At 41.8% G+C, this 18942-nt stretch overlaps 1 protein-coding gene across 9 annotated transcripts in view; it reads right to left on the bottom strand.

Moving 5' to 3' along the window:
- MYSM1 (Myb like, SWIRM and MPN domains 1) overlaps nucleotides 1-5401 on the bottom strand; it is a 43205-nt gene extending 37804 nt beyond the window's left edge. For 3 of the 9 annotated variants that reach the window (XM_040627243.1, XM_040627244.1, XM_040627248.1), the window contains exons 1-2: nucleotides 4997-5399; nucleotides 413-488 (exon numbers count right to left, since the gene is read on the bottom strand). In XM_040627243.1, the coding sequence (XP_040483177.1) occupies nucleotides 413-488; nucleotides 4997-5133 (213 nt within the window). In that variant the 5' untranslated portion in view covers nucleotides 5134-5399. The other 6 variants (XM_040627246.1, XM_008699140.2, XM_040627249.1 and 3 more) reach the window with 5 other exon arrangements.
- Nucleotides 5402-18942: the final 13541 nt, after the last annotated feature.

Here is an 18942-nt window from a genome sequence, read left to right as displayed (position 1 = left end):
TTGTCTACCTATTTATCACCCAACTCCCTTTGAGCATACAAGCAACCTGAGAGCAAGACTATGTCTGTCTCAATTACAGCTATATCCCCCAAACCTGGTCTAGTGTCTGACACACAGTAAGAATTCAATAAATAACTGCTAAATGAAAGAAATGAAATGAACCCTGCAATGATCCCCATCTGGTAAGTTGTCAAGCAAGGATTTGTACCTAAATCTAGCTGACTCCAAAGTTGTTTCCCAACAGATCATTTCAAAGTCAAAAGAAATAATAAGCTTCTTTTATTTTTAAAGTTAGAAAAATGTTTCCAGCATATTACCTCTGTAACTGCTGCAAACCAGCACCAAGTAAAAAAGAGGTACTCCAGGCAATGAGTAATAACTTATGCACCTGATATTTTTATAAAATACTTACAATAAGACCATTCTCAGTTCTCCACGATGAATCAAGATAGTGATCTTGTAAAACAGATGCTGTATTTTCATCACTTCTGTAATAATTAAGAAAATGGGTAAAAAGGTGACATCATACCAATTAATAAATACCATTCACACAACACAGGAACTAGCAGGGTATAGATGTTAAGCAAATATTTCATTCCCTTCTTCCTTTAACAAACAAAATTCACACTGCAGAAATGCCTACTCTATTTCTTTAACCTATGGAATATAGAGTGGCTTTAAGCCACCCTATCTCAACTGCAACCAGCGAGTCTGTTCACTTCTTCTGTTTCCCAAAAATAAACAACTTCATGAGGAAAAAAATACCACAAAACAGCAACCACAACATCCTCTATGGCCATGAACCAACACTTCAGAGCTCTTTTGATGAGCATCCATATGCATATAGAATTCCATTTTACAATCAATTCTTTCAGTTATATCTAAAGCATAAAAGCCATCAATAACAGCACTGCTCTGAAAATGAAAAAAAAAAATAGATCGAAAAGCCAAAATAGAAAATACTCAAGACAATAAAGTAAAAAGAATTTTTTGATGTTTTAATAACAATTTATATAATAAAAAAATTAACTTGGGTTATTTGGGGCCTCTTCTATGTCCATGGGGGATTAAACTTTGTTAATTCTCATTCCTTTCACTGAACTAATAAAAACTCTCTAAAGTCATGTTGTTCACTACTTACACAAAAAAAGCTGAGTAGTTAAGTTTTGGAAGGCCCAATCTTTGATATAATTAAATTCAATATTTGCTTTTTTATATCTTAAAATTATAAAGTTTCCTAGAAAAATACTGACTTTTCCCAGACCTAGTCTAGTTTTAAGAATTTTGTACCTCTTAGACTGCAAAAAGGTTTATACTTTTGAATCTTCAATTAGTTCTTCAATTAGTTATAATAAATTGTGGGACTAATGGACTATCTACAATAAACTAAAAGCAATAATTTCTCTCAGCTGTTGATGGCAAAAAGTTTTAATTCAGGTGTTAACTCTGATTTGGTAGAGGCTGCCAAGAATGCTAAATAAAGTTTTCTGGTACTTGTATCGGCAGGAAACGAAACCTTTGCTTACAGAGGTCTGCCAAGGGTGCAGGAGGGGGACTAGTACCACTTCGGGTGATTTTTTTTTCTTTTTTTTCAAGATTTTATTTGTTTACTTGAGTGAGAGAGAGAGAGAGAGAGTAGGAGAGGGAGAAGCAGACTCCCCACTGAGCAGAGAACCCGACATGGGTCTTGATTCCAGGACCCCAAGATCCTGACCTAAGCAGAAAGCAGATACTTACTGACTGAGCCACCTGGGCACCTCTCACTTCAGGTTTAATGTCTTTTTACAGTGTTCCTCAATAAGGATTAGCAACTTCCATAATTCTGGTGTATGCACCTGGACAGCTACCTGAATCTCTATAGGTAGCATAAATTAACATGCTTAAATCTTAGCTGGAAATTCCTCTCCAATCTGCTACTCTTCCATTGTTCCCTATCTCAGACAAAGGATATGTATCCCCCTAGTTGCCCAAGCTAGAAATCTGAGCCTGCCCTTATTTTCCTCACAGTGTACATTGAACTGGTTGCCAATTCTGTGGCGTTCTTCCTTTTCAAATCCAGTCCTTCCACTATATTCATGCTGACCTCTGAAGTCCTGTAGTTTCAGAGCCACTTTTCCCGGGTAAGTGTACAAGATAAAGCTAATATGCCATCCACTTTCCCTTCTTTATCTTTTTCCACTTATCCCCATCTGGCCCATACCTAAGTTTTACCGTGTCTTACCCAGTAAGAATGTTAGTTCTATGAGAGCAAGGAGTTAGTCTTATATCTGCTATATAGCCAGGCCCTGGCATGGAAAAGGTACTCAATCAACATTTGTTGAATGATTAAATGAACAAGGTAGGTGGGGCATGGATCACCCAGGTCTGTAGGAGTTAGGGAATGAGGATTTTCTCATAAAGCAAATTAGGGATTGAAGGGAATTACATGATGAGATTTGGATGTAAGAAAGACTGGTCTAACTTCAGTAAAGAATAGAGGGGGGCCAAAGAGATAAGGAGCAGTTAAGAGGAAGTGATTATATACATACAAGAGAGGTGACAGTAACTTAGACCCAGGGAACAAGCAGTGTGAACAGGAAGAAGTGAATACATTTGAGAGGATACTCAGAATCAATAGACCTTTACCAACTAATAGGATAGAAGGGATGGAAAGAGAGAGGTAAGGAAAAGGGATAAAGTCTCTATCTGTGCCTTGAGTTACTGGGAGGATGGTGCCATTTATTGAACTAGGGAACTTGGAGGCATATGGCAGGTGTGGTGGGAAAAGTTTATAAGCTGAGATAGGTGCTTACGAAACATCCAAGAACAGATAGATTCAGAGAATTAGATAAATGTATCTAAAGCTCAGGAGACAGATTTGGGTTGTTGACAGATATGGAAAACATCAGCATGTATTAGGTGGAATTTTAGGAAACCGCCATTTTTCTTACGGTCAAAAATGGTTGAACATTGGCAAAATTTTACATGATCCAACCTAAAAGATCGAAATTTAAGTCTTGAGAAAAGGTATAGCCAGGGTCTGTGTGGTTAGTGAGAAGTCTTACGACAAAACCCCTGGGAACCCCTTAAAGGACAAGCAAGAGAAAAGGAAGATGAGGAGGAAAGGTAGAAATGAAAGGGAAACCAAAGTTTCAATATCACCTTCTAACTTTGCTACCTAGAACTTAGCACATACTTAAAAGTGTGTTTTCAATTAATCCTCAACAGTTCCACAGATGTTATCACTAGCTGTACCTACACACTTCAGGGGGCACCACTCACCAGAATATAAATGTTAATGATGCTCTTTGGAGCTGGGTAAGGCAAAGGCTCTGACCATCAGGAACCAATAACCTTTGTAATCTGGCTTGCCTAAGTCTAAGATGATCATAGGTGTCACCAGTAGACTTAAGGCTTGTGCACAGTAGTAACAGAAAGGAAAGAAAAAGAGAAGGCAAAAAAAAAAAAAAAAAAATTAAAAACGATCAGAAAAATCAAGAAGAACCGATGGAAAAGGGGCAGAGCCAATGCTCTCAGATGATCCTTTGTGTTTCCAAGGCCAACTCACTTCTCTCTGGACTGCAGATACCTGTCCCTGCCCAGTTATCACACAGACTTACTGTGAAAAATAAAGTAAATCATGCATGCAAGAGCATTTAATCAAGATTAACTTGATCTACACAAATGTGAACAATGGCTGTTAATAAAAGTTCCCTACTCATCTGTGTCACTTTGGACTGCTTTGCCCAAAGGTCTGGGAGAGAATGACTATATGAATTTAATTACTCCTCACATTTTTATAGTGCTTTAGAGTTCAGTAGAACTTTAAACCCATTATCTTAATCCCTCAGGGCAGGATGGGTATTGTTCTCCATAATTTACAGAGTCCCTAACATTAGGTTGGACTGTATGAAATTGCCTTTTTGTAAGTTAAAAATGGTCTAAGATTGGCAATTCCACATGGTTCATTCAACCTAACAGACTTCTAAGGAGGTTGTTCATGTTTACAAGCAACATAACTGGCTGAGCTCAGAAGTAAGGTCTTTTGATTCCTGACCAGTCTAGGCCTCTTCCAATTCTAAAAGGTGACGGGGAAAGCACATTTTAAAAATAGTATGTATCAATTTCTTACTTGGAAAGCAAGCAAAGGACTAGATCTCTTAAGCTGGAAGATGCTGCTTGAAATCACATGGGCCTGTTCTGCAGGAACCCGTATTAAATAAACTCTGAACCCTCGCTAGCTGTTCACAACCATCTCCACGAAGGTAAGGAGATGGTGAAGAACAAAACATTTACCTAGCTCCAACTGTATGCTACAGCACATCCCGTAATTACTTCATTTGATGTTCACAATAACCATATGCGGCACATACCATGACAGTTTCACATGAGCTGTCTGAAGATCAGGCATATTACGTGTTTGATCCAAGGTCACACTGCTAGTAAGTGACAAGGCCGGACAAAGCTGGAGAACCAGAGCTGTCCAACTCTAAAGTCCTGTCCCCTTCAAGACAAGCTGCGTCTCAGGAAGTTTTTCACAACTAACCCCACGTGGAATAGGAAATCTGTCAGTAGGGATGAAACGACACGCCCAAGGTCACACGGCTTACAAGCGATGGAACAAGGAACCCTAAGCTCAGGTCCCGTTCAGAGGCAGCCCTTGTTCTAGTGACTGTCCATAGGGGGCAAGGGGGCGGATTCTGGGGTGGAGATCATAGAAGAAGGAATCTAATTGTTGGACAGAGTTCAATATGCTAGGCGAAGTCGGAGCCCTCAGAACTTCCCGGTAAAAGGTGAAACAGCCATCCGATACCAGCCTCGGGTATCTACGCCCTCTGGGCTAAGGAGTAGCTTACAAGCGGGATGGGCGCGGCACCTCCCCGGCCGCCAGGAGACCCTGGCCCAGCGGATGGTCTTCCTCTCCCCTGTTCCTTGCCGAACCCGCAGCCTTTCCAGGGTACTCTCCTCGCACCCGCGCTCCTCCCCATCCCTGCGAGACCCGGTCTCTACGCCTCACCCTGGCTGTGCCGCGGCTGGCACCACGTCCCCTTCGATATCCACATCCGCCTCTTCAGCCGCCATGATGGGACCTAACCCCATCCGTCCTCCCGAGAGATCCCGCGAGAGGTGGAAGACTTGGGGGCGGGGTCGCATGAGTCACGGGGCGGAGTTGAAGCCTCGTCCAGCCCCTTCCGCGAGGGGGAGGCGGGGCCTTCAGAGAAAAGATCGCCAGAGTACGCTGAGGTTTGGACCTTCGGACTTTTGTTGGTGTGTAAAGACCTTAGGAAGTTGCTCAGGCTTGGGCTTTGAAGGGATAGCGCTCTTGGACCAATTCTTGGTTCTTCACTTTTCTCATTGATAAAATGGGGATAATAGTAAATATCTACCTGGAGTGCTGAAAAGATCAAAGCCAGACCTGCTTTGAACTGTGAAAAGTGGCTGGTTCTCTTTTCTTTATTTTTTTTTCTTTTTCTTTTTCTTTCTTTCTTTCTTTCTGTCTTTCTTTCTCTTTCTTTCTTTCTGTTTTAAGGAAAAGAATCATTCAGCGATTATGTGAAGTACTAAACAACTTCTATTTTAAAATTCGAAAAGCATTTAAGAATGTAACTTACTTTATAGAGATCTTTACAATTAATTAAAAATTCACTCATGAGAGTGACCATTGATCTTTAGGATAACCCAATGAGGACTGTTATCATCAGTCACACTTTGCAGATGAGGAAACTGAGGCTCAGAAAACTGAAATGACTAACAAAGGATATACAGCTAGTCAAAGATAGAGCCGGGACTAGCATCAGGGTCTTTTGACCCTGTACTGAGTGCTCACCCTCTACAAATCATGTTGGCAGGATAAACACCATTTCTCTCAAAGAATTTATGACTTCTCAAGAAATTAGATATTGGCCTCGAGTAGCATTTACTAGCATTTATTGCTCACCATATTGCAACTGTTCATTCACTTGTCTGCCTCCACCATGAGACTGTGAATTCTTTAAGGACAAAGGCTGTATCTGCTAGTCCTTATACTAGTCCTTATCCCAGCAACATTCAGCTTGGTGTCTGACACGTCATAGTTGCTCAATAAATATTGAACTGATGAATGAATGAATGAATGAATGAAACAATTTAAGTGTGCTCAAAACAGCCTTCTGTCTCAGGCAGCCTTTCTGCTGTTGTACCTCCTCACATCACTTTTTTTGCTAAATTTGTACAAAGAACAGAGGACAAAATGACCAAATTTAACTGAGATATCTCTACAATTTCATAGTATGTTCAAAGGCATTTTCAAGTGATCATATGTTTAGATTTTTCCCATCTAAATGAACTTTCATAATTATTCCTAGTCCCTTTAAATTTAGTTATTTATAATATCTAACAAAAATTTTAATTCATTATGATGCTCTGCTTTCCATAAACTGAAACTGAATGAATGTCAGAATAATTTTAGAGCAGAAAGGGAGGAAGATGAATTACAAACAGAGAGGATGGGTCAGGACTAATATGATCGCCTGTCATATCCCGGATATTGTGTAAGGTAGAATCACTTTTGGACCTCCCAAGAATCAGGTAAAGTAAATATTATCACCCCACCCCATCTCCCATTTTAGAGGTGAAGAAACCAAAATTCAGTAAGCTATAGTTAGGTAGCTGAGTACTAGAGGTGGGATTCCAACCCAAGTCTTTATTCCTCTATACTTACTCTATTATATTTTAATTCACAGCAAAAGGAACGGGGCCTTTTGCAATACTACATAAATTAGTATTTTCTCATTTGGTTTAAGAATAAATCATCAGATAACTTTCTGATTTCTTTGAGGTGCTTAAATCTAGAAAGTGTATTTTGAAGGTTGGAAACTTAACTTGGGTTTACAAATTCCTTTTCAGTCCCCCATTAATACACTTTATTTCCTTCATTGATCCAATTTGCAAGAGGTGCCATACCTGTAAATCCTCACAAATATTTTTAGAGGAACATTCAGTCAAGAAAGTGTCTGACTCACATTTTAACTGCACTGTGTGTGAATCCATCGGAGAGACAATTTATTCATTTCATTTCTCCCTATTCCTGGTGAAAAAGATCACTGCATTTTTATTGAAAAAGCAAAGTATAATTGCAATATTAATCCATAAAAAGCTGGCATGTTAGCGTTCATGCTAATTAGCTCAGATTTGTAAAGTGCTTTAAAAGCAGGAACTGTCACACAACTGCTCACTAATGTTATTGTTACATTATGATCCAAACTGTCGGCTAAATGATTGCCAGGGATTCAAGAGTTCCCATTTTAAAAAGAAAATGGCCAGTGAGCAGGGAGGAAAACCACTTTATCCATGCAGAGGTGAGATAATAGGTGAGTGCAGACATAGACTTAGGGGCTCCACTTGGCAGGCATTGGTTATGGCTTGAATTGTTCCAGGAAAACAAGCTGCATTTTATTTTATTTTCCCTCCCCAGTTCCCTGAAATCACATAAGGTAGCTACTGAAAAAGCTGTTCTCAATATGTTGTAAGGAACGTCTGCCAATGCACTTACATTTTAATTACAGTAATGCTACGTCCATCTGACATTATGTGGAAGGGAAAGAAAAGATGCCAACCTTAATGAGCTCCTACTGTGTGCCAGGCATTTTACAGACATTATTTCTTTACAGCCCTTTGAGGTAAGGGATTGTTATTTTCACTTACAGACATGGTAACTGTGGTTCAGAAGAGTTCGGGGATTTACCCGAGGAACTGTATTTTATCGTCGTGTTCCTGACATCATGCTGTCTTAGGTTAGGTTCTAATGGCATCACTCAGGGTTGCATTATTCCTTCTCAGCAAGCCCCAGTGGAAGGATTATGGCTCTTTCTCAAGAGCTCCAGGAGAATGGGTGTTGGTGGCCGGGCTTTGGTCACAGGCCATCCCAGAAGCCAGGTGGACTCAGTTTCACCAGCACCACGTGGACTAAGGAGGCGTGGCAGTTCCCCCGGAGCAAAATTAAGGGTCCTGTTTCCAGGGGGAGGAAGAATGGATGCTGGGTAAGGAAAACAACAGATGCCCGCTATACTGTTCTATGTTGCCATTCCCCTCTGTTCCCTCAGGCCTTTAGTACAATCTGTTAACAGCTACAGGCTTGTGTTAGCACTACACCGGGCATATGACTCAGCACCTCTTGACGGCCGCTTCTTCATTTGGAAAATGACCTATGAAATAATCTCCTCCAGAGGTAAAATTCTTTGATCATGTTCTTGTTCATTTCACAGACATTTCTGAACACTGTCACGGGCAAAACGGGGATAGAATTGTCGAAGTTTGCATGGGTTTGTATAGGGTTGGCTGCTTAGTTAAGTATGGACCATAAACAAAATACTCCCCCTGCCTGGAATTTGCAACACTTCCTGCGTTCCAGGCCCACCGGCATTCAGGGGTACTCTGCCTTCCGTGCTCCTTCCCCCTTTTTGTTCCCTCTGAAAGGGCTGGTTCTGTCTCAGCTTTGGTCAACTGTTGCCATTTTTGAACTCTGGCTCAAAGTTGCCAGGTCTTCTGATTTTTTCTTTTAAGACAAGCCAGAAATCAAGATTAATTTGTGAAAAACTATTTATTTTATTTTTTTTAAAGATTTTATTTATTTATTCGACAGAGATAGAGACAGCCAGCGAGAGAAGGAACACAAGCAGGGGGAGCGGGAGAGGAAGAAGCAGGCTCATAGCAGAAGAGCCTGATGTGGGGCTCGATCCCATAATGCCAGGATCACGCCCTGAGCCGAAGGCAGACGCTTAACCGCTGTGCCACCCAGGCGCCCCGAAAAACCATTTAAAGTTTTAATAAACACTATTGAACCAAACGAACACGTGGGCTACATCTGACCTGCAGTTTGTGACTGTCGCCTTAAATCCTTCTCTCCTACTACATGTAACATTTCCACGTTCTTATTTTTTCACAGGTCTGCCTATGGCACTACTAAAGTCTTCTTCAGGACAGGGAACGTGTTTCTGTTCCTCTTTGTATCCACCGCACCTAGCTACAATGCCTGGTACGTATAATCAGTGTTGCTCATTGAATGAATGAGCGAATCAGCTAGAAAAAAATAAAGCCAGAGTTTTCTTTTTTTAATTGAATACAGAAAACTTACTTTATAAACACATAATCAATGGATATTTTAAAGAAGAACGATATAAATATGTATATATACACATACATATAACAATTGTATTATGATCCTGACAAAAAATACACAATCCGATAGAGAAAGGAACAACTATAAACCTAAATAGAGTCCCAAAGTCCCATCTCATTAGTACAGGAGAGATGTATGAAGTTTTATTGCCTGCCTATTTATAGTGTACGCTGCCTATATTTTGGAGGGGATTAAGGGGAGGCAGAAGGCAAGTCACCAACTTGAGGGAAAATTCATTCTGTATTGATTCTGAAGGGCTGTGTAAAATGAAACGCAAACCTGTGCTGACTCTCAGTTCTAGAGCTCACACATGATTGAGTGTGTGTGCACAAACTCCAGTCCAATGTCCTTCCCTTTGTTGTCTAGGTAGCTCCCTTTCTATATGAAAAGTCAGCTTCAGCGTTATGCCCTCATCTTCCTTCCCATCCACACAAACCCCCTTCTCTGTGACCCTAGAGCCACAGTGCATGCTTGTGTTGGAGGGCCCAACACTCTGGCTGGTCATTGCCTCCACACTAGCCTGGGACCTCCTTGAGGACAGGGATCATGTCCATGTTATTCACACCTAGCACATAATAGGTGGCCTACCAATGTTTGGATGAACAATATGTCCTCTATATTAGGAAGCATATTGTTATCTCAAAGCTTCAAGATATTCGTTCAATTCAGTAAGTGTTTACTGAGTACCTACTATGTGCCAAGCACTATTCTGCATGCTTAGGATATATCAATAAATAAAAAAGACCAAGTCTCTGGGGCGCCTGGGTGGTTCAGCCATTAAGCGTCTGCCTTCAGCTCAGGTCATGATCCCAGCGTCCTGGAATCGAGCCCCGCATCGGGCTCCCTGCTTGGCAGGAAGCCTGCTTCTCCCACTCCCACTCCTGCTTGTATTCCCTCTCTCGCTGTCTCTCTCTGTCAAATAAATACATAAAATCTTAAAATAAAAAAAAAAAAGACAGTTTTCTACCCTGACAGAAGTCACATCCTAACAAAGGGGAAGAGAAAATAAACAATAGACATATTAAATTAATTAATTATATATTTGTTAGAGGTGATTGAATGCTATGGAAAAAGGGAAAAAAAATTAGAGCAGGATATGGATCCTGAGAGTTCAGAGTGGTGGAAGAGTGTAGGTTTTGAAAAGGGGTTCAGCATAGGCCTTGTTGGGAAGGTGGCATTTGAGCAGAGTCTTGCAAAGCTGATGTCAGGAGAAAGTGTTCAGGTGGAAGAAACAGCCAGTGCCAAGGCTCTGGGTGGGTGTGTGCCTGGTGGTGGCCAGCATGGTGGAGGCAAGTGAGCAAAGAGAGAGCAGGAGGGGAGGAGGCCAGGTAACAGGACCAAGTTTGTAGAGCTTTAGGTGTCATCATAAGGACATTAGTTTTCATTCTGAGTGAATCAGGGAGTCATTGTTGGGATCCACTGAGATTAAAGGTGGATATTAGCAATACGAGTTCACTGAAATTTATTTAGGATTATATACTGAGTGGTTGATAACATGACCCCAGTGATATTTCTTTTTGTCAGGTTTCCTGAGGGAAAAGATCCCACGAAATAGAACTGGTACATTTGTTAAAATAATTCCTTTTTCCCAGGATCGTGGATGAGTACTTCTTTGTCTATGCTGATTTTTGTCTTGAGTCCACTCATTTCTCCTTTTTCCACACTGCATTCTAAGTTCTCATTTGAGCAGTCCTATCAACCACTTGAGAAATAGACTGGCTGCCATAACATTTCCCATTAATTTAAAATGTGTGTTTTTACCGCACTGAGGGGTCCCAAGTCCATATGTTACTTGCTGTTTGCCCTGCTGGGTTCAGTAACCTCTGAAGTGAACAAGATCTTGTCACCAAGCTAAGAAATTTATACTCAATATATAAAGGGATCATTACAAAGCAACCGAGCAAAGGCCATGAGGCAGAGGTCTGTACCTAGCACCACGGAGGTCTGATGGGGCAAGGCTAAGTCTGTGCCCTCTTGTGCTCTGTCTCTCACCCTCTCTAGATCACCTTTTACACCAGTGATTGCCATGGCAACCAGCGTCACACAGGTGTAACCTGACAGCACCACACATCTCCTACTCTCCGCACCAGAAAGTGCACTCATGCACAATCTGGGAAGGCAAGGGTGTTAACACCCCACAAGACAACGGTTGACCAATGGGGAGCAAATCCCTGTAGGATGGAGCCCCTTTGTTCACAGAATGGAACACTTGCTCTTGAGTTGACTTTCCCTCCTTTACGTCATGCTCTTTGCAGTTCTCCTTCATAATTCTTGGGACTACTTCCCAAATAAATTAGTGTCTGAAGCCCCTGGTCTCAGACCCTTCTTACCTGGGGAAACCTAAGGTAACACAGTGAGGTTAGGCTTGGGTTTTGAAAGTTGAGCAAGAGCTTTCCAAGTATAGAGAGAGGGAAAGTGCATTCCAAGCAAAAAAAAAAAAAAAAAAAGGCAGGAACAAAGACAACGAGAATGAGGCAGGGACACCACAAGGCAGGGCTAGGGATTTATTTGCGGCAAACTACTGTGGCTGAAACATAGGATATAGGAAAGATAGGAGGAGGAGAAAACTAGTGGGAAGCTTTGTTCATTGAGAAATACCTGTCAGATACACTAAGCTGAAAATATTGAAAATATGTTCCCCCAACATATTTTCCCCATATGTTCCCCCAACATCTTTGTTTCTCATAAACATTCACGTTGTTGTAGGGGCATCTGGCTGGCTCAGCCGGTAGGTACAGTGTGTGACTTTTGATCTCAGGATCATGAGTTTGAGCCCCACATTGGGCACGGAGCCTATTTAAAAATAAAATAAAATGCTATTTAAAAAAATAAGCATTGTTCTTCATTTCTGGGAAATGAATGGCCCACAGACTTAGTAGTAACTGTGAGCCATGCACTCCAGACAAAAATGAATATTTGGATGAAAGACCAAGTTCTAGAAGATAAAACTGTTCTTAGTATGCATATTAGCAGCAGCTATGTAAAGCAAATTTTACTGTGACTGAAAGAGAGGAGATCCTAAAAAATTTCAAGGAAGCAAAGTAAAGAGAAATGAACTGTATAATATCCATTACTATTAAAGTTATATAAAACAGCAATGCATTTTCATTGTTTTATTATTATGAACAAGACAATTAACAAGGGCTTTTGTGTAATCATTCCTACCTTATTTGCCATTACCCATTAAGGACTTAACTTCTTGAACTACAAATACTCTTCCAGGGAGGGATGGTACATTTCGGTTTGAAAGGAAATTTTAGACCTCTCTTTTAGCACTGTCTATGTTCTGTCTTATGCAATAATTACCATATTTCATTGAATCTAAACTTCATTGTCATGGATAGTAAGTTATTCCATTATTTTATGTGCCATTAAGAAAGAAAAAAACCACTGCCAATTACATTTTGACTTGTTTATTTTAAGATTCATCCTGTTTACAGAGACTTGAGGAAATAGATCACTTGAAATTGATGCCTGCAATTCCATCCCCACCCCCACCCCCACCCCCCACCCCGCCCATTGTTAGCTCGGGGGTGGGAGGTAGGGTGGGGAAGTGGGGACAGTGAATTGACTTGTTCAACTTTGACTCTCTCTAATACTTGATAGAGTTCCTGGTACATGTATGGTTGGTACGTGTTCAGCAAATGTTTGTTGAATTAAACCGAACAGATTTCTATGTATCTTCACCCTCTTTGACATAACGATATTTCATGGGATAAGAATTTCATCATCCATCTCAGAACCCTGCAAAGTGTCATGAAATAGACCCGCTACAATTCAGTATCAACGAAAATATCATATTACTGTCTTTTTGTTCATACTGACTAGAGAATAACTGTGTGTAATTTTCCACAATGTGTTTCATGTATGTTTGTTCCCATGCCGTGGATTATTTTCTATCACATTCATAAGAAAACCAAGGACCTCTCTAAAAAAAATTGTTTAGTTAAACATGGTAGTAAAAATAATTTTGACAGTACAGATATTGTGTTAATTATTTACATGTGAGGGTGTGTTTGAAAGGCCACATGCTGTCCCTAACTCTTCTAACCCTTTGAAAGGATTTACTTTGATAGAAAAAAATTGGACATCAAGGAATTATTCATATACATTTGCTGTGGTTTTCATTTAAGACAGGAAGGGGTTTTTCAAGGTTTTCCACGCTTTTATTTGATTTAATTTCATGCTCACTAGAGCCCATTTCTATCACAGTCACCGGCACCTTGAACTTGCTGTGATTTTCCTCTGTTAAGCAGCCCAGATGATACTCAGTAAGATTCTTGGACTCTAAGCCCCATGTCTTGGAAACAGACTTCACTGAATTAGCGAAGATTCCAGGGCATTCTTCTTACTGACCTGGTTAAGCCTTTGAAAATATACTACGGCCACTAGGATTTGCAGGCTTAGTGGACTTGCCATAAAAGGTTCCAGAGACCTTGGATGGCTCCGGTGCCTGGGGTGCAGTGGTTACACCTCATTAGCCCCAGAGCGGGGGCTGCCTTCCCCACTTTCCCCTGTGGTCTACATCTTCCCACTCTGGCTGTGGGGCCTTAGGAAGGCAGCAGAGTCACTGAGGTGCTCCCCAGGGGAGTGCAGACAAACGCACACCCACCCTGTGCTCCACTCCACAGGGATTTTGTCTTTATTTCTTCTTTGTCTGCTCACTGAAGAGTTTTGGTGGATTCTCTGAATGGCAGAGGTGATGTTTGCTGGAGTAGACAGTGAACGGTGGAGTAGAAAGTGAACAGGACGGAATTGTAGCTTCACATTTACTAGTGGGGTGCATCTGGAAGTACTTGTTACTGGGTCCCAGTTTCACCATCTGCAATGGTGGGTAAGGATCCTGACCTCAGAGGGCTGCTGGATGGATGAAATGATCTGTAACAAAATGAAATAAAGATAAAGGAAGTGGACGGGTGAGCCAGGGTCCATCGGCGCGTAGTAGGTACTTAACAAATCTTGCTGCCTCAGGCTACAGCCAGTTGAGGTTACCGAGGTTACCGTGCACTCCATACACGCCAGACTGGTTTTGACTTTAGCATCTGCTGTAGGTCTGTGTTCAAAACAGCCCTGCCTTCAAACGGGCACTAGCCTGCCTGCAAGGTGTGGCTAGGACCACCAGGGACCAGCCTTTGCCACCGGCCCAGGGAGGAGGGCTCTGTGATTTCTGGTCATCACGGCTCTGCGGCTCTGCGCTGTCAGCTGCCGCGGGAGATGAATATCTTGGTCTTGTTGCTTACTTTACATCGTGCGTCCCTGCCCATGTCCTCCCCACTGCATGAGTGAGGCAGGCAAACTTTAAAGCTGCACAGTGATTAAAAACAATAATCTGGGGTCTAATAATTCCCTTTCAGGCTGTGCAAACAGGAAGGTTTAAAATCACACAAGAACGATTTAAGGGAAAAGGCACACTTGTTTCTATTCCCGGCAAACATAAGCAGCTAGTGGGTCTGGTTTTAACGATCTTTACTTTCAGAAGGATCCATTACCCAGAGAGAGTATCTGTGTCCAGAATCTGCCAACAGGAGAGTGACTCAGGGCAGCTCTGGGGCTCAGAGAACTGAGAAGCCAGCTTTTGATGTGCCTTAACGCATATGGCTGGGCGCCATCCCAGGATTCCAAGTGAGGAAATCCCTAGTTCCTTTGTTTCCTTCCCTTCAGACTTCTCTGCTTATACCCCGTCTTCTCCCTTCCTGTATTTTCCCTCAACTCTTGCTCTCCTTTCTCCATCTTTCTCCTGCCTCCTCTCTTTTATGGGTAAAATCTGAAGCCAAGTGTCAGCTCAGAGGGCATAGCTTTCTGACTTTATCTCTTATGACCTGGAGCAAGTCACTTAACATGTTGGTATGTTCTTGAATATGTTGAAAATAGGGGAACCATATTTTTCACATAAGCAAGCATTTGCAAATGCATTTATTTTTTTTTTAATTTTTAGAAAGATTTTATTTATTTAAGACAGGGAGAGCAAGAGAGCACAAGCATGGGGAGCGGCAGAGGGAGAGGGAGAAGCAGGCTCCCCACGGAGCAGGAACTCTAATGCGGGACTTGATCCAGGAACCCAGGATCATGACCTGAGCTGAAGGAAGGCAGATGCTCAACCGACTGAGCCACCCAGGCACCCTGCAAATGTATTTATTAATCAGGTATCTACTATACACATTTGGATGCTAGACCCTGGACTGAAGACACAGGGTATGTGGATACAAAGATGATTAAAATACAGTCTCTACCCACTGGGTGATCACAATAAAGTAGAGAATAATACTCTACTCACAGTGTTGTTTCGAGAATTAAAGAGAGTAACGTAGTTAAAAGTATTTTATGAAGGTATAGAATTATCACACCACTATGTTGTAAACCTGAAATGAATATAACATTGTATGTCAACTCTAATTCAATTAAAAAAATTTTTGTGAACGAAATAGTTCATTACGAGAAGTAAGGTATTCACACTTTCAACTTCCTTTTTGTAACTTCTAAAAGGTTTAATTTCTGCTATCAAAATATTTCCCTTGGGTTGACCTAGACTTTCACTTGCAAGATAAAGTCCTGTTGGCATGTCTGAGATAAAGATTGCACGGCCATGATCTTAGGTATGGTAGACATTTGACCTCTTGTGCAGAGATTTAAAGTAAAAGGGCTCAGATACGCGACAGCATCTTCCTTTCTCATGTGACAACAAGCCATGCATTGGCAGACCGGGGCTGCTGTGACAGCTCCTCTCTGGGTCACTCTGTGGTTCCCTTGGGAGGATCCAAGATGGCATCGTGCATGATGGCTACCAGTGTTACGGCTGACTGTCAGCCAGCAAGGCAGAGGTAAGAGGCAAAGTGGAGGGTATGCCCCTTCCTTTGAGAAGTTGCCCATCTCCTTTTGCTTATGTCCCAAGAGCCAAAACTTAGAATTCAGTGACTCCACCTATCATCCGGAGAGGCTGGAAAATGAAGTCTTTATCCCGGGCATCTGTCACACCACCCCACATTCAATCTGTCAAATGTGTCCAGGTTCCAGCCTCTTCTCACCATTTCACTGCTTTCACTCTGGTCCAACACACCATTAATCTCCTTTGGAGGACTGCAGTAGTGGCCTAACTGGTCCCTCCTCCTCTTGCCTCTCCTGAATCTTCACTCACCACAGAATGATCTTTTAGAAGTCAGATTTCTAACTCCTCTACTCAAAACCCTCTAGTGGTCCATGAGGCTCTCTAGGATGGGACTCCTGCTCTGACCTCTTCTCCTCTTCCCTCACCCACTCCAGTCACTCTTGCTCCCTTGCTGGTCCTGCAGATGGCAGACACACTCTTGTGTGGGGCTTTTTTACTAGCCATTCCCTCAGCCTGGATGGCCCTCCAGCTCAGATTGTCACATGGCTTGTTTCCTCACCTCCCAATCTTTGCTCGAACAGTGCCTTCCCATTGAAGTCTACCCTATTTAAAATTGCAAGCCCCTTCCCTTTCTCTGTACAACCAATCTGCCTTATCTTGCTCTACGTTTTTTATTATACAGTATACTTTCCTCGTTTACTATCTTTACTGATTTTTGTGTATCTTCCTTTGCTAGAATGACAACTCCAGGGAGGCAAAAATTTTTATCTTTTTTTTTTCCTTAACTGATACATCCCAATACCTAGAACAGTGCCTGGTATCTACTAGATACTCCATAAATATTCTTTGAATATAACATTGAATGAAAAGATGGAGTTGAACCCAGTTCTGATGACATCATTTAAGTGCTGGATCTATTGTGTCTGACGCAAGACCAATTCTGGACTTCTCAGGGCCACAGGTCAAAAATTCCTTTTTGTTTATTGATCCAAGAAAAACTGCTTAATTAAATTGGTTAAAGTTTGGTTTTTGTTATTTGCAAGAGAAGAGCCCTGGCCTCCATAGGGAGCTAATGTAGTTTGGGAAATCATGGAAGACCTGTCTGAGGAAGGGAGATTTAAGCTGACATTTGAAGAAGGAATAGGAACCAGCCAAACAAAGATCAGGGAAGGAGATGGGCAGTGCAGGGGGAATATTCCAGGATGGTGAGTGATGAGAGCCCCAAGGCGGGCAGGAATGAAAGCTGTCCATTGAAACTGAAATATGATGAATGAGGTGAAGAGTGGTGTGAGATGAAACCAAGAGGTGGCTGGGGCCATCATAGGGGCCTTGGAAGTATCAGGGAGGATTTTCAATGATATTATGAAGGCAATGGAAAGCCATTTATGGATTTTAAGCAGGAAAGCGCTATGACCTAGCATATTTTTCTAAAAGAACACTTTGGGTACTGGATGGTTAATGGATTGTGGGGTGTGTGTGTGTGTGTGTGTGTGTGTGTGTATCTGTGTGTGTGTCTGTGTTTGGGGGGAATATTGTGAAAGTGGGAGAGATCAGGGGTCCAGATGGGAAATGATAGTTGTTTGGACGTGAGTAGATGATAGAAGTAGATGAAATTGAGATATATTTTGGAGGTATAATCAACAGGATTTTGTGACAGATTGTCTGTGGGGGTGAGGAAGAAGGAGGCAACAAGAATAACTCCTAGGTTTTTGGCTTGAGCAATGCTAGGATGCAGGTGTCGTTTGCTGAGATGTGGAAGACTGGAGCAGGAGCTGACTGAAGAAGAAGCCTGCGGTCAGAGGCAGCGGGCCTGGTGCTAGATGCTTCTTAGCAGAGTATCAACAACGTTCTCTGCCATAGTTAGATGCTAATATGCCTTGAATGTGCTGGACAAGCAGTTTACTGCAGCACATTAAAATTGTTTTTCCATGAGAGAAAAGTAAGGACAGCATTGTATTTGCTTTGTTTTTCTCTGCAGATAATGAGGTTATTGTAAATTCCCTCAAAGCGAAAGCACAGTCCCAGCGAAAAGCTGGGTCCTGGTGTTAACGACAGCATCGCCCCGGAGATGTATTCGAGGGATAGTTAGAGTACCCCTTGCCGGGGAGGTTAACGAAGGTCTCCAGCCTCACATGGGGCGTTTGACCAGATGGGCTCTGTGGTCCTTCCAGCCTGGGGGTTCTGTGATTCAACAGGTCAGCCAGTGGAAGGCTAAAAGAAAGCAAAAGCTGGAAAGGATGAAGGAGGCCCCAGGGACGAAACAAGTTACTAAGTGGTCTTCAAGAATTCATTCATGTCCTCAAAGTAAGGAATTTACTCCCTCAGGTGGTCTGGACTTTTGAGCCACCTCTGCAGGCTTATTGTCTTCCCAATGTCAAAATATGAATACACAAATGAAGGTTAACGTTTTGCAGTAACATAACATTTTTGGAGTCTAAGTTTAGGATGAAGGCAAGGAAGAATATAAAGTTTATTGCTTGTGGAACTTAGAAGTGAAAGTTGGTTGTAGAGCCATACAGAGTGAAGTCTGAATACCTGCTCTGTCATTTTCCAGATGTGTGATCGTTAGCAAATGATTTAACTTCTCTTGGCCTCACTTTTCCCTTATGCAAAATAGAGGAATTTATAGATCTTGCCCCATATAATTGTTGTGAGGATCAACTGAAATTATGGATCCTGGCATGGAGTTAATTGCTCAATAAACATCAGCCTATGAGCAATTGGAGCTCATATGAGCCGTTTTAGAAACATTTTAGAAAATATAGAAAAGTTTGAAAAAAGGATTTTTATCACTTGCAACAGAGTTAACATTTTAAGCCTTTTTTCCAATTTTTTTTTTTTTTGTACATCGGTGTTACATAGTTATGATTGTGTTGAATTTCAGAGTCTGCTGTCATGGTCGGCTTGGGCTATTATAACAAAGTACCGTAGACTGGGTGCCTTACACAGCACACATGTATTTCTCACAGTTCTGGTGGCTGGG

The sequence above is a fragment of the Ursus maritimus genome, unplaced genomic scaffold (assembly GCF_017311325.1).
Source record: "Ursus maritimus isolate PB19 unplaced genomic scaffold, ASM1731132v1 scaffold_12, whole genome shotgun sequence".
Lineage (NCBI taxonomy): Eukaryota > Metazoa > Chordata > Mammalia > Carnivora > Ursidae > Ursus > Ursus maritimus.
This window is presented reverse-complemented; position numbering and strand designations above follow the sequence as displayed.